The 27,020-nt window shown below is 47.5% G+C and overlaps 1 protein-coding gene across 6 annotated transcripts in view; it reads left to right on the top strand.

Moving 5' to 3' along the window:
* The window catches only part of P2RY6 (pyrimidinergic receptor P2Y6), an 80,261-nt gene extending 68,230 nt beyond the window's left edge, over window positions 1-12,031 (top strand). For 3 of the 6 annotated variants that reach the window (XM_053311919.1, XM_053311922.1, XM_053311918.1), the window contains exon 2: window positions 4,888-12,031. In XM_053311919.1, the coding sequence (XP_053167894.1) occupies window positions 4,954-5,925 (972 nt within the window). In that variant the 5' untranslated portion in view covers window positions 4,888-4,953 and the 3' untranslated portion in view covers window positions 5,926-12,031. Of the gene's footprint in view, window positions 1-1,456; window positions 1,550-4,272; window positions 4,437-4,600 lie in introns of those variants that run through there. The other 3 variants (XM_053311920.1, XM_053311921.1, XR_008320105.1) reach the window with 3 other exon arrangements.
* The last annotated feature ends 14,989 nt before the right edge of the window (window positions 12,032-27,020 follow it).

The following is a 27,020-nucleotide window of genomic DNA, read 5'->3' as shown; positions in this document are numbered from 1 at the left end:
CCTGCTGTAGCTGATCAAATCTTGCTGCCGTGGTGGTCAGTCTGGGACAACGGAGAGGTGTGTGCTGCCTGCATCTGCGTTCGGTCTCTGTGCGTCAAAGAACGATCCTCTGTCTAGGGGACTCATTGACACAGGAATGATTGTGCAACTCAGTCAAGTCTTGAATGAGCAGGTGGTTTCCTCCTCCTCCCCGGGATACTTCACAGTGCAGCTTGAAGTATGAAAGGAGGAACCATGCATGTCTCGCTTTCACATGAAGCTGGTCCTTGGCAGAGAGGAATGCAACCTCCACCTCGCTCCCAATGTGGAACGGTTTGGATGAAACGCAGCAGAGCTGTAGATTTGGGAGCCATACCTTTGGTTAGGAGGCCCCAGAATCCCCCCCAGCGGGGAGGCAAGTGATCCCAATTAGCTAGAGGTAAGTGTCTGCATTGGGCTGGTTTCTTGTCATCTGGAGTGCATGTGGGTAAGCCCAGGCGGGCAGCCACAACTCCTTTCCAGTGGCTTGTACTGTTCAGTGAAAAGGATCTCCAGGCCTTGGAGAGCCTCTGCTGGTCAGTGGAGGCAAATCTGGGCACAGAGGGCCAGAGGTACACCTAGGTAATTTTGGAGCCTGGACCTAAAGACCTTTGGAGCCCACCCACCACCACCCCCGGCTGCAAGTTAAGCATCATTTTTTTAACATGTAGGTTCTTGAAGGCACAAACCCTACCACCCAGGACAGACTAAAGAGGATTTGGGGGGCCCCAGGGGTTGTGGAGGCCCAGGACCTTGGCCCTGAAGTCCAGGAGTAAGAGCGCCTCTGCAAAGAGCAGATGGTTTGATGCTGAATAAGGCACCAGCTTCTCTTCCCAGCAAGTGGAATTTACAGCATTTCTCCCCCGGAAGTTAAGAATGTAAGAAAAGCCCTGCGGGATCAGGCAAAAGGGCCCGTCTAGTCCAGCATTCTGCTCAGGGGCGGATTAAGCTTTTTGTTGCCCATAGGCAAAAAGGCTTTTGCCACCCTTTTACCTTAAACAAAAAGGGTCTGCCCTTTTTAAAATAAGGTAAACAGGGCGATTTTCTCTTCGCTCACTCCACCCTTGCTGCAGCAGCTGCTGACCACAGAGAGGGGGGACCAAATTTGAGGAGGGGCAAATTTGCTGCTCCTCAAATTTTGCCACCATAGGCAAATGCCCTGCCCCATAACACTGGTATACTGCCCCTGAACGTGGAGGTTCTATATCACCATGCCCTCTATGAATTTGTGAAACCTCTTTCATCAAAGTTAGTGGCACTCATGCACTGTGTAAAAAACTTCCTCTTTGCCTTGTAAATTGTGCGGCTCTATTTTAATCTCTTTTTTCTTCGCCACCTCAAATGGTCTGAATTTTGAACTAGGAAGGCAAGTATTCTTAATTCATGAGATAAAAGCAGTAGGAGCCTAACAAGCTGATCATGTGATCTTCCACTGCAGGACATTTGTGGGTCGGTCTGGTTGTAGTCGGAACAGTGCCATCTTCTCCGCCTCTCCACAAAAGGCCATTTCCCTTAAGCTGAGCATTCTGAGGTGCGGATGCCTTGCGATTTATTTCCATTTGTACCTCCCATTTGGACTGTGGTCAGTTGCAATCTGAGCATCTAATTGCAGGAGGGGGAGAGGTCGGAGCCAGGGAGGGAAACGTGTCCAGATGCACGAGGCCGCAGCAGAGCCAGTGTCAATCCATTTCCCAAGAAAACCATGTTCAATGCAGAATTTTTAACCTGCATTAATGGCCAGACAGTATCAGTTAGTGGGTGTCGGGGGGGGGGGGCGGATGGACACTGATTTCCCTTTGGAGTCTGTTGTTTATTATGGGAGGGGAGTTGTATCTACTCAGAGTGGGACCCACTGATTAATGTGGACTATTCATGTGGATTAAAGGGATGGGTCCCTGAAGCATTCCAAGTACCTGCAATCTATAGGAAGCAATCTTTAAAAGCCCACAGGAAAGCAAAAGGTTTGGGTCTGGGGGGAATTCGGAATTTTAAACAAACCAGAATGGTGAGGGATATGTGTGTCCCATTGCCCTGCAAGCACTGAGGGGTGTGTGTGTTGTGTGTGTAACATGAATTCCAATGGTCAGGGTTATCCTGAATCATCCTTTGTTCTCTGCTATGCCTAGCAGAAGCAGAATCAACTTTGCAAAGTAAGCTAGCATGCATTATTTTTGCAACATTTTTCTAGGTCACAGAACCCAGTTTTCCTTGATGGAGAATGTTCTCATGTCCTTTACCCATTTAGATATCCCCAGCCACGGATATGGCAGACTCTTGAAGGCAGGATGCTGTCTTTAGTATTGTTGCATATACTACTTAGACCTAGTTACAGCTTTGCATGGGCAATAAGGGGTTGTGTCTTGATATGCATAGATTAAAATCTGTATTAGTTTTTTGTTTTTGTTTTTAAACAACCTTCTATAGTTTCCAGGGTGTGTAAACTTCTGAATTCCACATAACTCTGAAGCAGGTGTTCTGCTACACAAACTAGAGCTATAGTGGTGCCAGCCTCTGTGTTGCAATGGTGCCATCTACTGGCGTATAGAAATCATAACAGGAGATGCAGTTCCCACCAGCAACTGATCTCCTAGAATGGGGGTTTCTCCAGCCCATGTTGTGTGGCAAGGCTCCAAAAGGCTACATTCATGTGAACCAAGGCAGGTCAATGTAAAGTGCCTTCCATTGGTATCGTTTACTTGTGCTTCATGCATCCGTCTTCTGCTTCCCAGCAGAACTGTTTCGGTGGTTTGGTTCAAATCCGAATGGAATTAAAACTGAACCATTGGTCCGCAAACCAGTTCCGTCGATCCAGCCAGCGGTCCGGTCCATTCAATCAAACCAGGTTGAACCAGTTCAGACCAGTTCGAGGGACTGTGCTTATAAGGGGGATCTGGTGAGGATTCCTTTTACAAGCAAAAGGGAATTCTGCCTTTAAAAGGTTTCTAAGGGTGGCCAGGGTACTTTACTGGTGGTGGCAGCTCCTCTAAACCCCGGCCCGCCCCCCTGCAGAGTGTCCCGAGCCGCAGCAGCACAGTTCCAGCCTCCAGTGATTTGCATTACCTCCGTGCATGTGCAAATGGCCTCCACGTATGCACAGAGGACGGAAACATTTTTTCACACAACGCGTGATCCACTCGTGGAACTCTCTGCCACAGGATGTGGTGACAGCCAACAACCTGGATGGCTTTAAGAGGGGTTTGGATAACTTCATGGAGGAGAGGTCTATCAAGGGCTACTAGTCGGAGTGCGGTGGGCCACCTCCAGCCTCAGAGGCAGGATGCCTCTCAGTACCAGTTGCAGGGGTGTAACAGCAGGAGAGAGCATGCACATACCTCTTGCCTATAGGTTCCCCCAGGGGCATCTGGTGGGCCACTGTGCGAAACAGGATCCTGGACTAGAGGGGCCTCCTTGGGCCTGATCCAGCAGGGCTGTGCTTATGTTCTTATGTTAACCGCACAGCCGCCCCCAGAGGATTGGTAGGCGCCTACTTTTAAAGGTGCTTCCCCACCACCACCACCCTTAGAAGGCAGGATTCCCTTTTGCTTGAAAAGCAGAATCCTCGCCATATTCCCCTTTACAAGCATAGCCCTTCGGACTTTTGGACTGGGTTGAACCAGTCTGTTAGGGATCAGGCCCACTTCAGTTCAAACTTGGACTGGCTGCCTTTTTTTGAGGCCAGTTCAGTTCAAGTTCAAACTGGTCGAATTGGGCCGGTTTGAATCAGACCCAATTTGATCCAAACCAGTTCTGCACACCTCTGCTTCCCAACCTAAATGTGTTTCTCTACCCAAATTGTAAAGAAGAATGAATGGGAAGCAAAACAGTCCCACCATCCATATGTGCTATTCACAGCTGCTGTCACAGCATTGTAATGCTTCCTCCTGAATTACCTGGAATGTCCCCCATCCCCCAGAATATAAACAGAATCACTCTTTTAAAAATCTTCCCTTCGGTCCACCCAACTGTCATGTCATATGAAGCTGCCTTGAACCAAGTCAGGCCCTTGGTCCATTTTGTTGTCTGGATGTGGGTGATGGTTTCAGGCAGGGGACCTTTCCAGTCCTGCTTAAGGGTTTGGACTGACCCTGCAGGCAAAGCATGCCCTATACCAGGGATTCTCAACGTTGGGTCCCCAGATGATACTGGACTTCAACTCCCATAATCCCCAGCCCCAATGGCCTTTGGGATTATGGGAGTTGAAGTCCAATAACATCTGGGGACCCAACGCTGAGAATCCCTGCCCTATACCACTGCGCTGCTTGTATTTTTGCCAGCACCTTGAAAACTGAATAGTTCTCCAGGAGAATTTTGTTGCAGGACAGGAAGGGAGCCATGCTGTGTGGGAGAAGGCACTGAACAGAAACTAATGGGAGATGAAGTAGAAGCAACCCTGAGCACTCAGAGAAAGATTAGGAACGGTACAGCCACGTCCCACTCAGGCAGTCAGATCAGATGTGCCCTATTCACTGAAAGGCAGAAGGAAGCCCAAAGACCTGGGGAGCTACTTCTGATAAGCCCATGACCTGCCACTCGCTCCTGGGCTGCCTGCCCCTGCCTAGAGCACAGTTTGAAAACCACCATCTTAGGAAATGAATCGCAAAGGAGTGCCACTACCAGGAGTGCCGTTAACCTGTTCCCCACCCCTCTCCTGCCCCAACAACAAAGGTTCTCCACTAGTGCTAGTGTTTCTAATCCACCTCTCAGTTGAGGTGAGAGCTCCTACAGAGAGAAGTCTCTAGTGTACTCCGAACTGTTCTATTTTATATGAAGTTTAAGCAACCAGCACCACAAGCCCCTGAGATAGGATGGGGATGGGATTTAAACAAAAATTAATGTCCATAACTGCGATGTTTTATGTCTTACGTGCAGGTCCTGCTTGCCTGGAAGACGGCTCAGGGTTTGAAGCAAGTGTATAGAAAGGCCGGCCATTCAGGGATGGATAACCTGACCGCATCTGCTGGTGGGAAGAACTCTTGCACTTACCATGAAGAGTTCAAGCAGATCTTGCTGCCTGTGGTGTACTCGGTGGTCTTAGTGGTAGGACTGCCCTTGAACTTCATTGTCATCGTCCAGATCTGGCTGTCCCGGAAGGTGCTGACCCGCACTACCATCTACATGTTGAACTTGGCGGTGGCTGACTTGCTCTATGTCTGTTCCCTGCCGCTCCTCATCTACAACTATTCCCAGAAGGACTACTGGCCCTTTGGCGATTTCACCTGCCGGTTTGTGCGTTTCCAGTTCTACACCAACCTACATGGCAGCATTCTCTTCCTCACCTGCATGAGTGTCCAGCGCTACCTGGGGATCTGCCACCCGCTCTCCACCTGGCACAAAAAGAGGGGCAAGGGCTTCACCTGGATGGTGTGCGGAGTGGTATGGGTTGTGGTCATTGCTCAGTGCTTGCCCACTTTCATCTTCGCCTCCACTGGCATCCAGAGAAACCGGACTGTATGCTACGACCTCAGCACCCCCGACCGCTCAGCCAACTACTTCCCTTACGGCATCACTTTGACAGTCACGGGGTTCTTGATTCCCTTTGTCTCCATCCTAGGGTGCTATTGTAGCATGACCAAAATCCTCTGCCAGAAGGACGAGTTGATTGGGTTGGCCGTCCGGAAGAAGAAGGACAAGGCCATCCGGATGATCATCATTGTGGTGCTGGTCTTCGCCATCAGTTTCTTCCCCTTCCACCTCACCAAGACCATCTACCTGATCATCCGCTCCTTGCCCAATGTGCACTGCCTCACCATGCAGGCATTCGCCATCACCTACAAGTGCACCAGGCCGTTTGCCAGCATGAACAGTGTACTGGATCCCATCCTCTTTTACTTCACTCAACGCAAGTTTCGCGAAAGCACCAGGCACCTGTTGGACAAAGTCAGTTCCAAATGGAAGCACAACTCATGACGAGCAGGCCCTAGTGGCACGTGAAAGCAACTGCGCTCCTGTGCCAAGGAGGGATTGGCGACTCGCTGGCTTTGGGCCACCAAGGTCCATGCGTGAGGCAACTTCTCCCATTGTTGGTACTTCATTGCCCATCCAGAGGGAGAGTTTGGCCTACGTGGCTCAGAGAAGCCTAACTCTGGTTGTCATGGCAACCCCCTCAAAAGGCCCTGGCTTCGTCACTGAAATGGAGAGTGTTAGTTGTGTAAATAACAGACTGCCTGGTGTGTTCCTCTCTCTCTTACCTCATGGTTGTTCTAAGGAACCATTTGGGATGGTTTTGAAGATGGCTTCTTCTACATCTGGCCCCAACATTCTTCAGGAGACCATGTGTTAGAAGCGAGGCCAAGGAGCAGAGGAAGAAAGCAGAAGATTAGCAGGAATGCTACTTAATGTTTGGTTGAAAGACAACTCTAGAGGGAAGGCCCCAAGCTCGTCTGTTTCACAAGACATTGTGGACAGGATTCCTAGGGTCTGGATGACGGAGGGGAGTTTCCTTTGGGGGCTCAGCTAGGAGCTCTCCAAAATAGAGTATTATTGCCGTTCCATAAAGGGTGGGCCCCAGTCCTTCAAAGCTCTTCTCTTGAATAATTTCTGGGTTCCAAACATGACCTGTCTGTGGCTGGATTGTTTTGACAAGAGCTCATTTGAGGACTGGATCATGAGTGGCAATGAATGTGGGCCAAACTTTGAAGATGGTGAGCATTACCACCGGGGTGGATTTTGGCTCCAAAACATCTCAGTCCTGAGGAGCTGACTTGGGAAATGGGGAATTGCAATTGCACAGTCAACTCCCCCACCCCAGGTTCTTCTGAAGGGGCGCTGTTTGACAGTATGAGTGTTTATTCGTTTGCACAGGAGTCTCAAACTGTAACCCTCCAGCTGATATTGGGCTATGACTCCACTGTCCCCAATCACAATGGCCAGCAGCCATGAATGCTAGGAGTTGTAGGTCAACATCTGCAGGAGGGCCGCCATTTCAGATCTCTGTTCAGAGCCATCTTTGTGTGTCCTTGTTTCCTGCCCCACTTCGCAACTCGTTTAATAGGGTGTAAAGAATTCTGGACATGAAGCTGCAACTTAGTAAGGTTGGCTGGTGGTCTAGCGAGCCTACCAAATGCTATAGAGGAAGCCTACTAAGTACTGAACAGTTGCACTAGGCAAGGTTGTGCATGTTTCACTCCTCTGCACATGCACTCTTGCAGCATGAATCCTCAACTATGGTGTGGAATTGGACTTCCCAAGTATTTCATTTCTTTTCTTTTCTTTTTCTAAAAGAGAGAGAAAAGCTTCTAACTCTCATGGTTTCAAAGAATTATCTTGTTCCCCCCCGCTCAGAGTCCTGTGTGTTCATATGGGCACGTAAAAAGGTAGAGTGTGCCGTCAAGTCAATTTCGACTCCTGGCGCCCACAGAGACCTGTGGTTTTCTTTGGCAGAACAGGAAGGGTTTACCATTGTTTCCTCCCACACAGCATGAGACGATGCCTTTCAGCATCTTCCTATATCGCTACTGCCCAATATAGTACCAGCGGGGATTCAAACCAGCAACCTTCTGCTTGTTAGTCAAGCATTTCCCCACTGTGCTACATATGCTGTCTGCTCTGTTCCCATCAGTGTCCCATGTGCGTTGTGCCATGTGCTTTGGGGTAACAATGTTGCTGAAACTCTTAATTTCTTGTTTCAGAATATGGATCTGCCAGCTTTGAATCCTCAGAAAAAAAATACAATTCAGACTTTATTTCCGTGAAAGTTCTGCTGAGACTTGTAGAATGGAAAATGAGGTTCTACACTTGGGTAGAGGAGTTTCCAACGGGAATCTATTTTTAGCCCCAATCCTGGACATTAAATGCTCACACTGAGCTAAGCAAACATCCTGGCAGGGATTTTTAACGCTCTAAAGATTGGTCAGAAATCCAGTGATCCAGAGCCTTGGAGGCGGGAAAACTCTACTGCCAGAATTTGCATAACGAAAGTCTGGGAAACTTCCTAGCCCAGCCATAGATGTAAGCAAAAGCTTTTGTTCCAGACTCTGCTAGCTTCTCCCTATGTTGCCTTGAGTTTAGCTTATGGTGAAACATTTGAGATAAACAAGATGGGATCTTCCTCCTGGGTGTTCAGTGCAATTTTCAGCATTTGCATTGAATCCCAAGGCATCTGAGAGGAGGTCTTGCGTAGAGAGGCCTAAAGGTACACTGTAGAAGAACAGGCATCGTAAGTGAAACAGCAAACACCTAAATGCTTGCTTACGTTTTCAGGTATTTAACTTATCGATTCACATATGTACCAGGTGCCAACAATTTGTGAATGGGTGAAAGAACGGATAGCTGATGGCTCATATATCTCCCATATCACATCCAGTTTGGCCCAATGACACTAAGCACTTTCATGTACAAAAGGGTGATAACCCACATCTTTACAGCTATGGTGACCATGCCGATGATGAAAGGTGGTTGGCCGCTGGTTCAAGACAAGAAGAAGAGGAGGAAATGCTATCCCAAGCATTTGGGGGCAAAACACTTTGCCCCAATAGGTCACCTCCTGACTTCTCTCTCCAAGGGAACCTTCATTGGTGCTGCTAATCCAATATGAAGACTGTGACCTTTCCATTGGCTTCCTGGACTGCTGATTGAAACAATGGTGTCACTGTATTGGAATTCTAACATTTCACAAGTGTTCTAACATTCTAAATGCAAAAGAACTTCATAGTGAAAGTACTTGCTCTGATCATGCATAAGCGTCTTTAGTTTTGCTTCCCTATGATGGGAAATTTGCTATCTGCACTTATTCTCAGAACTGCATCCCAAGGAAAATGGGGCCTATTTGGTTCAGGTTCCATACATTCCAAAACACAGAGGGGGTCAAAATGTGGATGATTGTCATTTGTTTTCAGAATCTCACTTGCTGCTTTTAAAAAGAATTACTTTAAACTGTAGTTTTTACTGCCATCTGGGTCAGCAGAGACAGGAGTCCACTGGGCATTTGTCTCTCGTCAGGTGCCATCTTGAATACCCATATATGCTTCAGGATGTGGCAACATTCTGGGACAGTCTTGTGGGGGGAAAATGGCCACTACCTTGAAAAATGTTGCAGCTGATCTACAGTTTAAAGTTTTTTAAAATCATTAAAACAATGCAAACAGATGAGGGGAAATGAATTAGGAGTCTCTGCATGAGTCCCAAAACACAGAAGAAGAACTGAAACAAAAAGTCAACAGAAGTTCTGGAAATAAATGGGCGTCCAAAAGAGGTATTTTCTAGTGCACTTCCTTACAATGTACTTCTGGAATACTACTATGAATACTACTTGAATACTACTCTTCTCTAAATAGTTTTATTAATATTGCACATTTGTGAAAATATTTCTCATTGTCTCAGTGAAAATTCTGCCACAGACAGCTTTTATAATATAAGGGGCTGGGTAAAATCCATCTTCAAAGACCGATTTGTCATAGCACCATCTAGAATCTAAAAAGAAAATGAAGCTATAGTTTCATTGTAACATATGGCCGAACGGGAAGAAAAGCAGAAATGCAAAGGTTCACATAAAGTTTAGACCAACTTGAGGAGCATAACACAAATCACTTGCTGGAAACTACTACAAGAGGCTTTACACACAGGGTTTCTATCCCGAATTGACTTCAGAGGAGAATGTGTGCGTTCACACACCAGCCAAACTTACCCCGAAGTTCCTTTGAGGTTTTTGGATGCACTCCACACACAAACTGGGCTTTGTGGTGCGAATTCTAGCTTATCTTGATGTATTTCTGGGTTTTTTAAATGCTGGTTTTAAGCTACTTTTTCTGAAAGCGCCAGAGCAAATAGGGAGAGGCACTGATGTAGAATCATTAGCATGATAAGAGGGATACTCTCTTTAGAAATGCAGATATAGCTCTTTAGTAATTTCTCCCCCACCTCCCCCCTAAAAATCAGCTAGAAGGAAAACACGGAGGCATGCCATGTGAACTTGCATCAAAACAAAACCCGAGAGCAGGGGGGAGGGGCTGCTTCCCTCAATGCCGCGAGTGTAATTCGAAGTGGCTTCGCTCAACATTTACCCCTCAGCATGAAGCCATGTGTGAATAACTCTCTAGCCAGCCAAACGAGATGTGGGACAGTAGACGTAGGAGCAATGCCTTGACTTTTAAAAAGAAATTGAAATGCACAATTGTGCGAGGACTGATCAAATTTGATCAGAGCAATGGTGCAGGCCGCGGCAGTGCTTAACCCATTCCCTGTGGCTCATTTTTCATATTAAAATTGCCCCCAGCATCTTCTCCATCCACAAGGAAGGTCTATGAGAGATCTTTTTTTGCCATTACAGAAAGAAAAGCAGCTTGCAGAGGGTGATCAGGAAATGCCCCAGGATTAAAAGCCCCTTTCCCTAATCAGATTCACCAGCCCCCTGCAGCGCTTGTGCTCTCTCTCTCTCTCTCTCTCTCTCTCTCTCTCTCACTCTCTCACTCTCACACACACACACTCACATGTTAGTTGGCTGTTCATTTGTCTCCAACATCATGTAATTTGGCTGTAAAACACAAAAAGCACTTTTTAATATGAAACCATATTATTTTGAATGTGGTAGTATACCTGGTAGAATATTTGCTTATCATCAGATTTTAAGAGTTGTAAGGGACCTTCAAGGTCTTCTAGTCCAACCCTTGCTCAGAGCAGGAAGTTGTGACAATTGGCTGCGGGGGGGAGATTTTTTTTGTTTTGTTTTACACTTATATCCCGGTCTTCCTCCGAGGAGCTCTGAGCAGTGTATATGGTTATTTTTATCCTCACAACAACCCTGTGAGGTAGGTTAAGCTGAGAGATACATGACTGGCCCAGAGAACCCTGTAAGCAAATAGCATCTATGAGGACATTTGCTTGCACCTCATTCATGGACATTATAGCCCTCTTTGTTGGATGCTCTCATTGCATTGGGAGTTCCTCTTCCATTTGCTTTTAGCTGCTAAAGGACCGGGGAGACCTGATTTCAAATCCCCATTCAGCCAAACTAGCTGGGTAACTGGGCCAGTCACTTCTCTCTCAGCCTAACCTACCTCACAGGGTTGTTGTGAAAGAGAAACTCAAGTATGTAGTACACCTCTCTGGGCTCCTTGGAGGAAGAGCGGGATATAAATGTAGATAGATAGATAGATAGATAGATAGATAGATAGATAGATAGATAATAAAGTTGCACAAGTCAGCAAATGGAGGCTGCCTAGTGCTCCCTCACTAGAGATATGCAAAGGATATCCGCGGGGCTCTCAGCCTTGGGTCCCCAGATGTTGTTATGCGACAACATCATCCCCTGCCACAATGGATCATGCAGGTCCCGGCCCCCCAGGCTCAGTGCAAATGTAGGCCTTTTCATTCTGTAGGGCTTCCATTGCTCACCTCGCATGAAGGCTCTGTGCTGATTTGAATGTTTCTCCTTGCAGCAGATGGATTTTCGTTCCCAGTGTTTAGATTGATCCAGATATGCTTTGCCTCAATGATCATGACTTATTTATTGTTCTGTTGCTTTCCGGATTCATATGAGCATAAAGCTTCAGTCAGTCATTTCAACCGATCTGACTTTTTGTCCTTCGGGAGCAAAATTGGCTTTCCAAATCCAGTGGCACCAGGAGCTAGCCCAAGCAGCCTCAAGGGTAGCAGTTCCAAAGCATTGGCTAATCCACCCCTCAGTTGCCCCCCCCCACACACACACACCAACACTTGCCTTCTAGTGCATTATTTTTAATCAAAAAATCCCAAATTATGTGAAATTCCTTATTTTGTGACAAGAGTACATATTGTGCAATGCAAAATTGAGACAAATGTGAGAATTAGTGTTTCTAAAACTTTCAAGATTTCTAAGCTTTGCAAGAAGTTCCAGGTATTCACCTTTCCCTTCAAGCTTCGCCTAGACAAGTAACCAGGTACCTTGCTTGAACTAGTCTCCTGCTGTGTCCTCCGTCCTTACTGTTGGTTGTCATGGGTTAAGCTCTTCTGAATGTCTTTGTAAGCTCTTTGGGGGCAGAGGGCAGTGCTTGTATAGCTTTCCCCAGCCTTTCCAAAATAAAATCTGCCTGCATCTCCACATGTTATTGTCTAGCTTTATTATTGTGCTTAATTATTATTTAAAGTATGTTTACTGTTTTTCAATACAAAAGGTGTCAAAGCAATATACATAGCAAAAAAACCTTTAAAAAACAGTGGTTTATATACTGTATATAGAAGAAGGGGAAAAAAGGTTTTCATAGCAGATGATTCCCTGTTGCAAAGAGACTCACTATCTAGAAAGAAACACAAGACAGACACCAGCAGGAGAGACACTCTGGGCCACCTCCAACCTCCAAGGCAGGGTGCCTCTGAGTACCAGTTGCAGGGGAGTAATGGCAGGTGAGAGGGCATGCCCTCAACTCCGGCCTGTGGCTTCCAGCGGCATCTGGTGGGCCACTGTGTGGAAGAGGATGCTAGACTAGATAGGCCTCCTTGGGGCTGATCCAGCAGGGCTGCTCTTATGTTCTTATGACACTGTGCTTGGCTGAAGGGGGCCAGGTGTTGCCCCCACTTGCCCCATACTGCTAAATATGAGAGTCTCTAGGAAGATGCTGAAAAAGGCATCATCTCATATTGTGCGGGAGGAAGCAATGGTAAACCTCCCTGTATTCTACCAAAGACAACCACAGGGCTCTGTGGGTGCCAGGAGTCGAAATCAACATGACGGCACACTTTACTCTACTCTACTCTACTCTACTCTACTCTACTCTACTCTACTCTACTCTACTCTACTCTACTCTACTTTACTTTACAGAATGGCACTTGCTCAGTTTGCTCAACAGTAGTTAGGAGCCCCTTTTAACAGCTTCATAAGAACATAAGCGCAGCCCTGCTGGATCAGACCCAAGGCCTATCTAGTCCAGAATCCTGTTTCACACAGTGGCCCAGCAGATGCCTCTGGGGAGCCCACAGGCAAGAGGTCTGTGCATGCCCCCTCTCCTGCTGTTTCTCCCCTGCAACTGAGATTGAGAGGCATCTTGCCTCTGAGGCTGGAGGTGGCCTAGAGCCAACAAACTAGTTGATTTGGTATTCCAGCTCCATCCCTACTTGGAGATGGAATAAGATGCTTTCCTGTCCCAAAAGGGCTCATAATCTAAAAAGAAATGCAAGGGTAGGGTTGCCATGTCCTCCGGAATTTGGGGTAGCCCCCGGATTTCGGCTCCTCCACCCACTGCTAAATTCCACCCGGATTTACACAAATTTCAAATGAGCTGCCTAGATTGCCTGGGTTTTACTCTGGATCCGATCACATTGGAGGGCAGACAAGGAGGGGGAAAGTATACAGATCTGTCAAATAAATAAATAAATAAATAAATGCAAATTAGTTTCTGCATAATTTGCATAATATGCAAATGAGGCCATCTTGATTTGGGAAATTTGAATGTGACAATTCTATGCAAGGGAGACATCAGCAACAGCCACTGAGAGGGGCATTCTGCTGGGGTTGGATAGCGACAGTTGCCCACCCACTTTGAAATATAAGGGAAGTGTCACTCTGGAAGGCAATTAGCAGAAGGGTTTTCCCCAACCTGGGTGCCAAACTGTTCCAAGAGATCATGAAGATGGTTCCCTGCCCCCTAATGACTCGCAATGTATTCTGTAGCCCCCCTGGAGATGTATGTGTGGGGCAGTGTATAAATGGACAAAACAAAAATCTAAAAACGGGCCAGCAACAGTCACTCGAAGTGATGTTCTGCAGAGTCGGATGGGGTCAGTTCCTCTCCCCCTGCTCTAGATAAGACAGCCACCCCTTTAAGAGAAGCCTCTTGGCCTAGTTAACAGGGATCCTGTAGTCATGTATTCAAGCAAAGTGGTTTGGAATTGAAATCTTTGCTTCTACATTTCTAAAACATCCCACCCTGAGGGCTTGGAGCAAGTTAATAGGGATGTGCAAACAGGTTCGACGTCGAACGTGTTCAACATCGAAGTGGCTCGTTTGGCAGTTCGAGGTCGAAATGAACCACACCCTGTTCAGTCCAACCCCAGACCGAAACCACCACCCACAAGCCTGTTCGGGGGTTTCGCAAGCTTTTTAAAAATATATATTAGCATGGTAAATAAATAAATAAATAAATATTATTATTATACAGTGGTCCCTCGACTTACGAACTACTCGACATAAGTATTTTTCGAGTTACAAACGGCAGTTTTAGATCCGGTTTTAGATGCGGTTTTTTCGACTTACAAATTTTTAGATGGAGTTTCCTCGACTTACAAATTTTACATGCGGTTTCCTTGACTTGCCTGCCTGTTTACTGCCTGTTTATTCTTGAAAAGAAATGTTCCTGTGCAGTTTGCAAGCCTTACTGGGGGTCTGGGTCTTTTTTCTAGGCTCCGGAACGCATTAATCCGTTCCCAATGCATTCCTATGGGAAACCGCTTTTCGACTTACGAACTTTTCGACTTACAAATGTGCATTCGGAACGGATTAATTTCGTAAGTAGAGGGACCACTGTATTATTATTTTAAGCTTACCCCCTCTGTGGGGGCTCTCTGAGGTGGTGGTGGGGGGTCCATGCAGGTTCCCCCTCCCCCCGCCGGTCTCTCTTGCTTCCAAAACCGGCCCGTTTGGCCATTCTTCGAACCGTTCAGGCCTTTTTCATTCAGTGCGGTGGGCATTTTGGAGGCTGCTGCTGGGTCATGCCAGGCTATGCAGAGGCCCATTGCGCAGGCGTGGTGGCCTCCAAAATGGGCAGGGGGAAACAGCCAAATGGGCCAGTTTTGGAAGCAAGGGAGGCCAGTGGGGGGAGGGGAAACCTCTGCAGACCCCCCTACTACCACCTCAGAGGAACCCCCCCGGGAGGGTGTAAGTTTCATTTTTTTTCCCTTTTAAAAAATTTTTAAGTTCACGAAACCCTCCTGAACCGAACTGAACTGGGGGGGTTCGAGGGGGTGCCGGACTGAACCGGCTCGGTTCAGTTCAGATCTGGTTCAGACTAGGACCAGACCAGACCAGCCAGTTATGTGCACACCCCCACAGGTTAACTCTTAAGATTTCAAATACTGTATCCTTGGGGTTTTGGTTGTTGTTTTTTAAAGTGTTCCCTGTGCTTGTATTATCCTGGTCCAAACAATACATTTATAAAAGCTACTAGAACGTGCTTAGATTTGGACCGTGCCCGTCTCTACAGGAAAGAAGTCCCATCGTTGTGGGCAGCCACAGCTCATAGCGCATGACTCTTTGTGACTTTACAGCATGGAACTGGTGCACAGAGATATGAAAGTGATATTTCATGCAGTGTGGGAGCCGGTGGTCTGTTAGGTATGGAGGCTTTAAGTGGCCTGGGTGTGGGTGATCAATCAAAAGTGGCATATCCAATTGTGTCCAAAGCGCAACTGGAAGTGAATACAGATGCTGCCACACTGGTGCATACATGCAGGCCTCATCTGCCTCTCAGAGCACATGTGCACACACACAAATGTAGACACGCACACCCCTCTCCTTACACTTGCTTCTGAATGCTGTTGCTGCTTCACTTTTTAAGTTAGATTAGTCGTTACACCGTCACCCCCAAACCAACCCAAAAATACTGTATTTACCTGCATCCAAGACTAGTGTTTCCCCAAGTTGTTTGATATTAGAAATTTCCGGGGGTGGGTTGGGGTGGGGGTGTCATCTCCCATTCCGGTAAATACAGCAGGTGTGGTCCTCTCATGGGGCAAGGTGAGGTGGTCACCTCAGGTGGCAGAATGCCAGGAGGGCGGCACTGCCATCTTGGAGACCAATCTGCCCTTCACCCTCCGCCAGGCGTGCTCCTCACACACTGCTTGCAACACCAGCCGCGTTCCTCTGCTCTGTCCCCACACCACTTTCAAAGCTTGCAAGGGTGGCTTTCCATAGGGGGCTGGACCCCCACCAGTGGGGAAAGGGCCAGGCAGCGTTTTGTGCCCCACCTCAGGTACTGCAGTAGCCTAGCTACCCTTGTACATCTGGCACCAGGTCTGGCAAGCTGAACTCAACCAGATCCATGGAGGAGCAGGTGTGTGGTGTGCAGGTCTGCCTTGGGAGCGAAATCCCAAGATGCACCCCTTCGGGGGCCGCTCACCCCCTCAAGCAGCCTCCTTGGTGTGTTGGATGCCTAGAGCCTCTGCTGGATCCCTCCTCTGCACGGATCCCCCGCAAAGCATTTTCAGGGACAGGCACAAAGGAGTCCCGTGAGCACTGAGGAACATCACTTGCCACTGGAGACGCTTTCGGGAACACACACCCTGCGCTCAGGCTGCCAATTAGTCACTGATTAAAGGCACAGGGAGGTCCGCTTTCCCACCTCCTCTCCTTTTAATGGATTTTCTCTGCTGGTGGCATTTGCTGGTTACACTGTAACTCAATCACAACTCCCATCAATTCTCTTGGGTCTCTTTGCCAAGGGAGGAGGAAAGTAGCAACTGGTGCAGGGCAGGGCAGGGGAGGCTGCACCGGTGCGTGGCAGAAGATTGATTGATTAATTGAATATATATTTTATACTGCCCAAAATGCAAGTTCTCTGGGGGGTTTACAAAACAATAAAAATAACCAATAAAAAGATTAAAACATTTCAACAATTAAACTTTAAAAGTTAAAACTATTAAAACACAAAACAGAATTAAAACAGTATCTAATTAAAAGCCTGGGTGCACACTTGGCTGCCCTTTTAAAAGTTGTCAGAGATGGGGAGGCTCTTATTTCAGCAGGAAGTGTGTTCCAAAGCCTCGGGGCAGCAATGGAGAAGGCCAGACCCCAAATAGCCACCAGATGAGCCGGTGGCAACTGCAGACGAACCTCTCCAGATGATATCAATGGGCGGTGCGGTTCATAGCCAAGAAGACGTTCTCTTAAATATCCAGGGCCCAAGCTGTTTATTATTTATTTGTTTATTTGTTTGTTTGTTCATTTATTTATTAACATATTTTAATACCTCCCAAAACTTATGTCTCTGGGCAGTTTACAACAAAATAAAAACAGAAAAAGTAAAACATTAGTTAAAACAAAAACAAAAAGTTTAAAACATTACAACAATTTAAAATTTTTAAAACAATATTTTTAAAACAACATTCAAACCATTAAAACAATATTAATTACAAGCCTGGGTGAACAGATGGGTCTTTAAAGACTTTTAAAAAGCTGTCAGAGATGGGGAGGCTCTAATTTCACTAGGGAGCGCATTCCAAGGCCTCGGGGCAGCAGTGGAGAAGGCCCATCCCTGAGTGGCCACCAGACCAGCTGGTGGCAACTGCAGATGAGCCTCTCCAGCTGATCTCAGTGGGCAGTGGGGTTCATGACGAAGAAGGCGTTCTCTGAAATACCCAGGGCCCAAGCTGTTTAGGGCTTTGTAGGTGATAACCAACGATGGCTGTGAGCTGACCTTTGCTGTGAAATTCACTAAGGTCATCAGGGCTGTCCTTAGAGAACGCTGGTGGGGTGTGGGGCCTGGGGCCAATCAGTCAGTGTGGGGGCCCCTTCCGATTAATTCTAATGGGGGTTAAAAGAGCGGGGCCTGGGGTGGTCGCTCTGCTTGCCATGCCCTAAGGACAGCCCTGGAGGTCATGACTGCATGGTTAGGGTTTATAAATCCCCAGGGCAGGCGTGAGCAGAACATAGAGCCAGATGTACTGCTAGATGGCCATTGTGGCTGAGGATGATGGGAGTTGTAGTCCAACAGCATCTGAAGATCCAGGTTTGAAAACCCCTGGTTTAACAAAGCGATAACAAAACAGCTTTCCCTCTTCCCTTCTCGAATCTTTGGGCTGTAATAATTCAGAACATGGGAAGCCGTCTTCTACCCTGTTGGACCCAATGTCCTCTACCAGATCGCTGATCATTTTGGGGACTGAAACCCGGGACCTTCTGCATGCAAAGCAGCTGCTCTGCTGCTGAAATGCAGCCTTGTCACCCCTCCCCATTTTGAACTCGCTGTGACCTGGGTCCATGGGACTGCATGTAAGGACAGCAGCGTTCCTGGCCCTGCGGGCGTCCTGCATATGCAAGCCCGCAAGTGGCAAGGAGGGAGCTGCAGCCAAAGTGAGGCCTGCGACAGAAGCCCGATTGAACTGCCTCCAGAAAGAGGCTGGGTTGGATGGGAACCGTTTTCCTGGAAACACTCCCCCCACCCCCAAGAGACTTCATGTCCTTCGCGCCAGTTCAGGAAGAAGAAAACCGCGGAGGGCAGTTTGGGAGGATACTTTACTTAATTAAAGGCAGACATTCCAAGAGTGCACCAGTCATTATGTCTTCCGTGGATAGCCTGACGCCCTCCCCGCACGTCTCTTTGTCACATGGGGAAGGCCTATTCCTCCGAATGCCTGCAGAATGATGGATGGATTGCTCCTCCCCCTCACAATAAAGGGGTGGGCGGGCTCTGGGGCATCCACAAAAGATGTTGTGGCAGGTGCTCATTGCTATATCCCCCTTTAAAGTGCATAGACTGGCAAAGAAAGTATTGTCTGAACCAGCCCAGGGTCCATCTGCTCTATGTGACATGCAGGCTGCCTGCAGGCTGGCCGTTTGCCAGGTAGAGCTGTGTGGTTAGCAGCGCAGCTCTACCTGTTGAATGACCAGCCTGCAGGCAGCATGGCTCTCATTAACACTGGGGCAGGGTGAGGAGAGGAGCCAAAAAGAGCTGTTGCCTCCTTTGGCACCCCACCCACCCAAGTCGTAACATTCTACCAAAATGATCAGGTGGTTGGGGCAACTCCCCTATAAGGAAAGACGACAGCATTTGAGCCGGTTTAGTTTGGAAAGAAGGAGGGTAAGGGATGATATTATAGAGGTGTGAAAATTATGCATGGTGCTAACTTGGCAAAGAGGCACCTTTTAACGTGGTGATTCTCTTTATTGAGCAGGGGGAGAGTAACTGGCCCTCTCCACCCCCAGCACAGCATCCCTCCAGTGACTGTTGCTGGTGTCTGTCTTAGGTTTCTTTTAGATTGTGAGCCCTCTGGAGGACAGGGATCCATCTTATTTGTTTGTTATCTCTCTCTGTAAACCACCCTGAGCCATTTTTGGAAGGGCAGTATAGAAATCGAACAAACAAACAAACAAACAAAGATAATATGGTATCATTAGGAAGGGGTTTGAAAATAAAAATGCTAATATTATAATGCCCTTTTACAAATCTATGGTACGGCCACATCTGGAGTACTGCATACAGTTCTGGTCACCATATCTTAAGAAGGACATTGTAGAAATTGAAAAGGTGCAGAAGAGGGCAACCAAGATGATCAGGGGGCTGAAGCACCTTCCTTATGAGACAAGGCTACAGCATCTGGAGCTTTTTCGTTTGGAAAAGAGGCAACTACAGGGAGACATGATCAAGGTGTATAAAATTATGCATGGAGTGGAGAGGGTGGACAGAGATAAATCTTTCTCCCTCTCTCACAACACTAGAACTAGGGGTCACCCCATGAAACTGAAGGTTGGGAAATTTAGGACCGACAAGAGGAAGTACTTTTCCACACAGCACATAATTAACCTCTGGAATTCTCTGCCATGGGATGTGGTGATAGTCACCAGCTTGGATGGCTTTAAAAGGGGCTTAGACAGAGTCATGGAGAGGACAGGTCTATCAAACTACTAGTCTGATGGCTATAGGTCGGCTCCAGCCTCAGAGGCAAGATGCCTCTGAGTACCAGTTGCAGAGGAGAAACAGCAGGAGAAGGGGCATGCACATACCTCTTGCCTGTGGGCTCCCCAGAGGCATCTGGTGGGCCACTGTGTGAAACAGGATGCTGGACTAGATGGGCCTTCTTGGGCCTGACCCAGCAGGACTGTTCTTATGTTCTTATAGAAAGAGGTTTTCCTCCACTCCCATAATATTAGAACCTGGGGTCGTCCATCCACCCATCCATAAATGCTGGGAGATTCGGAACAATCAAAAGGAGGAATTATTTACACAATGCGCAGTTAAACTAAGGAATTCACTGTCACTGGATGTGGTAATGGCCACCAATCTAGACGGTTCAAAAAGGGGGTTCTAACCCATGGCGTACAGGGTTCTGTTGTTTCAGAGGTTTTCTGAGTGTGGATTCTATGATAGCAGATGAGAGTGGATTCATGGTGTCTCATTGAAAATCTTATTTGCTATCATAGAATCCACACTCAGAATACCTCAGAAACAACAGAACCCATGGGGGTGGTTGGCACCCTATGTGCACTACACCACCACTCGCTCTGGGCCACCCCAGCACTCTCTAAGTGCACTTATGGGGCTGATGAAAGCTCCATTATAACTTATTATGAGGAAAAACCTTAAAGACGCGAAAACTTCAACAATTAACCAAAAATCAGCCCTCTGCCCAAATCCTTTGAAAAAATTCAGGTAGCTTCCTTGCCCCTACCCGGCACTACCACCAACCCCACCCCACTCTAGGACACCCCTTTCCCCCTGATGTGAAGCGATACACCCTTCACGGGGAAAACCTTAAAGACACGTAAACTTCAGAAATTCACCAAAAATCAGCCCTCTGCCCAATCACTCTGCAATTGGGGTGGTAGCCTCCACCCATTAGGCACTACCACCCCACCCCACCCCACCCTTTTGGCACCGATCCCACGTTATGCCCCTATCTGCCCCAAAGACACTAAAACTTCAGAAATTCACCAAAATTCAGCCCTTTGGCCAATCCCTCTGCAATTTGGGTGGTGACCTCCACCCATTAGGAACTACCACCCCACCCCACTATTTTGCCCCTGGCAACTGAAATTCGAGCAGACATCACATCCAACCTTTTTGCATTGAAGTCAATGGGATGCAAAAAGGCGGGAAATTCAAATAGACATCATAGCTCAAAACGGAAGGGGGGAAACAAGGCAAAAAAATGGAGGTCCGAATCACCCAAATTTTCAGGCCCAAAATTCAGTTGATTCAGTTTGTGCCCGAAATTTCTCGGATCTTTTTGTAGGTGATTCAGTTCGGCCCCGAATCACCTGAAATTCGCTGTTTCGGGCACAGATCGTTCTGTGTCTGAAACATTTTGCACATCCCTAGCAGGTTTCCCTCTCTTCTTCACTTAAGGGCTTCCCAGATGCACCTGGCTGGCCATGGCATGAAGCTGGACTGGATGGGCCTTTGGCCTGATCCAGCAGGGCTTTAGTTATGTAGCTGAACTTTCATTACAATGGTGTACAAAGGAATATGAGGGATGGCATCAAGTAAGTGATCTGGGGAGCAACTCCAGGAGAAAAGAGCAGCAAGGGAGAAAAGACAGAGAAGTACTTCACACCAGCGGTGTGAAGCGCCTCGCAGTGGTTTGCAGGGAGAGTGGGCTTAGCCCGCTCTCCCCGCAGAAGATCAGAGGTGTAGCCCTGGGCAGCCGAACTGGCCGCCCACACAACTACCAGCTCCATCACAGAGGATTGGGGGCAGGGATTGGGGGCTGCTCAGCCCCCGGAAGTACAAGGATGCCTCACCCAAATGTGTGGGGCATTCTGGGGGAATCCCCGAGACTGGGAGGCTGCTTGTAGTATCCCAGTCAGGGGTCTACTCGTGTGTCGCCGCGTGCCACAGTGGCACAAGAACAAAAGAACAAGGTAAATGGAGCACTCGCTCTGTTAACCTTGTTTAAGCGGAGGGGGATTTAGGCGGGCTAGCCACCTGATTGATTGATTGATTGATTGATTGATTGATTGCATTTATAAACCACCCTATCCAAAGGCACAGGCAGTGTACAACAACTTTAAAAGGACATAAAACACACACAATTCAAAACACAGTGCTAAAAACAATATAAAAACAATTCAAAAACAATTCAAACCATTTAACACCAGTTAAAATGCTTTTAAAAAACACTTCACAAAGCTTGGAAGGCCAGGCCCAACAAATAATTTTTAGGGCTCTCTTAGAGGCTGACAGCGAGCTTAAACTGCGGATATCTGCCGGGAGTGAATAATATTGAATAATGCCAGCATTGTTATTATTTAGAACATTTTCAAGTCATACCACTTTTCAACGAAAAATGTCTCAAAATAAGAAGCTGCTGGCCTCACCCCCAAATGAGGGACAAATGCGGTCCCTATAGGGACCAACGTTTCCTCCCTGAAATGAGGGACATCCTGCATAAGGAGAGACAGTTGGCAACCCTACTTGCAACTGACGTCTGACGCAGGGGCGTGCCTGGGGTGCAAGGCATGAGCACAGCAGCCCCGTTCTTTGTACCCATTCGTGTTATGGTAGCTCCATCCCTGACGAGTGTACAGACTTCTGTACGCTCATACAGCACAATGTCTGCATTGGGTAAGGTCAGGGACAGGGGGAGAAGAAAAACATGAAAAGCAGCTTTTTCTCACCCATAATGCAGAAACATGGAGTGGGGGTACTGAAATCCCACATGCTCATTCAGCTGCTATACCTCTGTGTTAGTTTTTCAACTCCACACTCCCAGAGGTGTGAAAGGACCACCCCATTTTTTTTAAGAAGGCAAAGGTGCTTTTTTAAAAAAAATCGCCACATAGCAGATATAAATCAACAGGTGAAGTTTTTTCCAGTGAAAGAGTAAATTCCATGTGTTGAGTCACGTCTGTTATGCAGCCAGGTTGAAATCCTCCTCCTTCAGCCATGAAACTCACTGGCTAACCTTAGGTCGGTCACTCTTTCTCAGCCTAACCTTACAGAGTTGCTGTGAGGATAAAATGGGGGGACTACAGATGCAGTCCTGATTGCCTTGGAGAAAGGACAGGATAAAAATGTACCCGAAAATTCTGTATTTACCTGAACCCAAGACTAGGATTTGTCCAAGTTCTTTGTTGTTAGAAATCAGAGGAGTCCTCTTCCTTTCTGGTAAATACAGTATAATCTATATTTAACCTGTATTTTTAGGGAGTCATCTACAATCAGCACTTCCTGCAGCAATGAGTTCTGCAAGCAATTTTGTTGCCTGAGCATTTTCTCTTGTGCCGAATGAAGGCCCGGTTTGGTTTTGTTTGCAAAGGTGCAGACCATTCTGAAGCTCACTTGGGAATGGAGGAATGCTTTGGAGAAAGAAAGATTGCTCCCACCCTGTCTCAGGCGGAGACACTAGAGCTCCAAATTTGCTCCTTCCAAGAAGGATGTTCAGCCAAGGGACCATTCACATGGCAGGAGAGTTCTCACGATGCAGCTAGAACAGGTTTGCTCAAACTTGCCTCCCCTCCGCCCCCGGCTGTTTTTGGACTACAACTCTCGTAATCCCCAGCCACAGTGGCCAATAGCCAGGGCAGAAATCCATCATCTGAGTTCATTGTTGGCCTTCAGGAGAGCCCTTAAGACCTATCTGTGTGGCCTGGCCTTCCAGGGTTTTTAAACTGTTTTTAAACTGTAAAGGTTTGGGCCTGGTTTTCCAGGGTTTTAAAAACTGTTTTGATTGTTTTAATAATGGTTTCATGTTGTTGTTGTTTTTACAGTTTTTGATTTTAATAATTAATTGATTTTAGTTTTGTTTTAATGTAAACCGCCCTGCGCCATTTTTGGAAGGGCGGTATAGAAATCCAATCCAATCCAATCCGATCCGATCCGATCCGATCCAAACCAATCCGATCCGAACCAATCCAATCCAATCCAATTCAATCCATTCAATCAATCAATAAGGGAGTTGTAGGCCAACATCTGCAGGAGGGCCAAAGTTGAGCTGGCCTGAACTAGGGTGAGTGAACGTGCAGAGAGGGGCATCTTCTGCCCGTATAGGAGGGGCAGCTCAAGATATTGCAGCACCTGATGCTACATGGAACCCGATGCCAGCTTGCCCCACACTCTGGGCACTTTGAAAGCAGCCCATGAAGGGGGAGAGAGAGGGGAGGTTGCCAGCAGTCCCTCCTCTCTCCTTGAGCTCCTTGCGAAGTTCCCAAAGGTCAGATTTGTCCTGAAGAGTTGCTCTCATGGGGGCTGCAATTTATTTATTATTTATTTCTATTTAAAATATTTCTATACCGCCCAAAACTTGCGTCTCTGGGCAGTTTACAATCAAAATCATTTAAATCGTTAAATCAATTAACCATTAAAATCATTGAAAAGATTAAAAACATTTGAAACCCAGTATTAAAATGATTTAAATCTATGAATCTAATTAGAAGCCTGGGTGAATAAATGTGTCTTCAGTGCCTTTTAAAAAGTTGCCAGAAATAGGGAGGCTCTTATTTCAACAGGGAGCGCATTCCAAAGTCCAGGGGCAGCAGTGGAGAAGGTCCATCCCTGAGGAGCTGGTGGCAACCGCAGAAGAACCTCTCCAGATGATCTTAGCAGGTGGCGGGGCTCATGCCCCAGGGCCCCCTCTTTTAACCCGATTAGAATTGGCTGATTTGCCCCAAGCCCCGCACCCCCTCTCTAACGACAGCCCTGCTGTGACTGATTCTGCTCTCCCTTGCACTCCTTTTTACTCACCCTGGATATGTGCTGGGGAATGCTCCCAGCCTGAGTTTCTGCCTGTAAAAAGGGCATGTTTTTGAATTGCTTTGTAGGTTTGTTTATAGAGATGGACTACAACTCCCACAATCCCTGGCTATTGGCCACTGAGGCTGGGAGTGATGGGAGTTGTAGTCCAACAGCCGCTGGAGGGCTGAGGCTGGGCAGCCCTGCCTTGCATGCATCAGTACATAGCCACGCAGCTGCCCTCTACAGCCAGAACGGAAGACGTCACAGGTGGCAATCCCACAGCTGTGACTAAGCAGACAGTAGATGGTGCCCAAATACTTTCCAGACAAACGGACTTTCCCAGGCCTTAAGATGAAAAGCAAACAAACAAACACACAAATCAAAATATTTGGCTGCACTCCTGTTTCTGCAGAACCAGTGGGAGTGTTGCTATAGACATGAGTAGGAACGGGGCATGCATCCTTTTTGATCCTGATAGCTCAGAGAAATGGCAGTGGAGAGGGGAGAGAAGAAAAAGTGCTCAGATTGGTCTTGGCACCGAAAGAGACGAAATATAAACAAAGAGCACCAGATGAGAACCAGCAGACTGAAGGCACGTTCCACGGGAAAGTTCTCCTCCACAAGATCAACTACCATGCTCTTACGCAGCCCTTGTTTTAATGGGAGAACGTCCCACCAGATTCCTACCCAATCCAGATTCGTGGAGGATGGGTCTATCAGCAGCCCTTATCCATGACTGCCGTGTTCAGAACCAGCACACCTCCAGGAAGAGAGCTGGTCTTGTAGTAGCAAGCATGAATTGTCCCCTTTGCTAAGCAGGGTCTGCCCTGGTTTGCATGTGGATGGGAGACTACATGTATGAACAGTGTGGGATATTCCCCTTTGGGGATGGGGCTGCTCTGGCAAGAGCACATGCATGTCTGCAGAAGGTTCCAAGTTCCCTCCCTGGCAGCATCTCCAAGATAGGGCTGAGAGAGACTCCTGCCTAGAGAAGCTGCTGCCAGTCTGTGTAGACGATGACGACGGCAACGACTGCTGTGGCTATTTATAGACTGCTCTTCAGCCAAAGTTCTCATAGCGGTTTACATAGAAAAAGGAATAATACATAAATAAGATGGCTCCCTGCCCCCAAAGGGCTCACATTCTAAAAAGAAACATGAGGCAGATACCAGCAACAGCCACTGGAGGGATGCTGTGCTGGGGCTGGATAGGGCCAGTTGCTCTCCCCCTGCTAAATGTCTCTTGGCTCAGTTAGCAGGTTAGCCGACACTACTGAGCTAGATGGACCAAGGGTCTGACTCGGTAGAAGGCATTTTCCCTCTGTTCCTATGTCCATTCCAGGTGTTAGTAGTAGGTGGAGGGATGGGGCTGAGGTTCAGCTGGGGTGGCCCTTTCATGAGGCAAGGCAAGGCAGTTAGGAGGCAGATTGCTGGGGTGTCAAGATGCCCCTGAGGAGCCTATCTCAGCCCTATCTTGGAGGTGCCACCAGGGAGGGAACTTGGTGTTGGAAGTGAAGGACTATACACTGTCTCTTGTCTCAATGTAATAGGAAGACAGGCTAGTGAGTCAGAGGGCTAGAGGGTCAAGACATTGGTCATCCCTTCTCTACTACTCTGACACTATCCCTTTGGTATGCAGATTGCTACTTTCAGGGACACTTCCTTCCTTCCTTGCCACTTCCTCTTCCTTCCTTTCCCTTCCCTTCCTTCTCCCTTGCAACATGCAAGCTCCTCTCTCCCTGCACCATGTGTGCAGAGATGCATCCATCTGCATCCAGCTAGCTAGCTAGATTAGAGATCCTATCTCTCCACTTTACTATCTAGAGTGGAGTTCACTAATAAAGACTCCTTATATTGATTTGAAACTATGAACTGGCTCCAAGTTATTTTGCTTTCAGCAGACAAGCTGTGTTGTGCCTCTGTGCACTCTGCTATATCAGAAGGGTATCTCTTACCAGAGAGAATTCCTAACACTTGGAACCTTCTGCACTCAACCATGCAGATGCTCTTCCCAGAACAGTCCCAGCCCCTCAGGGGGGAATCTTCAGTGCTGACATGTAGTCACGTGTAGATATAAACCATGATGGACCCTGCTTAGCAAAGGGGACTCTTCATGCTTGCTACCGCAAGACCAGCTCTCCTCCTGGCTAATCCCTATGAATACTAGACTAGGTGACAACTCAGTCTTAGCCTAAAGGGTTGTTCCATGAGCCTACAGGGGTTCCGACAGATTAATGGAGAGCTCTAGCAACTTTTAGCCATGCTGCTAGTCATGAAAGCTAAGTGGAACCAAAGTTGCATGGGTGGCAAACAGCATGAGAGAACTGTTGTCTTCACGCCCTGCAATGGGCTGGACAAAAATATCAGGCTGGCCCTTGAAGGATGCAGGATGTGGGATAGGCCCCCAAGTCCGATTCAGTGGGGCCCTTCTTATTTTCTGATCATACATGCTTATTTGGAAGCATGTCCCCTTGAGCAGAGATAGAGGATTTGGAATCATGTCCCTCTCTCATAATATTAGAACTTGGGTCATCCAGTGAAGTGGGTGGGCATGGCAATATGAGAGCCAGTGTGGTGTAGTGGCTAGAGTGCTGGACTAGGACCGGGGAGACCCGAGTTCAAATCCCCATTCAGCCATGAAGCTAGCTGGTTGACTTTGGGCCAGTCACTTCTCTCTCAGCCTAACCTACTTCACAGGGTTGTTGTGAAA

The sequence above is a fragment of the Hemicordylus capensis genome, chromosome 3 (genome assembly GCF_027244095.1).
Source record: "Hemicordylus capensis ecotype Gifberg chromosome 3, rHemCap1.1.pri, whole genome shotgun sequence".
In the NCBI taxonomy this organism is placed as follows: Eukaryota; Metazoa; Chordata; class Lepidosauria; order Squamata; family Cordylidae; genus Hemicordylus; species Hemicordylus capensis.
This window is presented reverse-complemented; position numbering and strand designations above follow the sequence as displayed.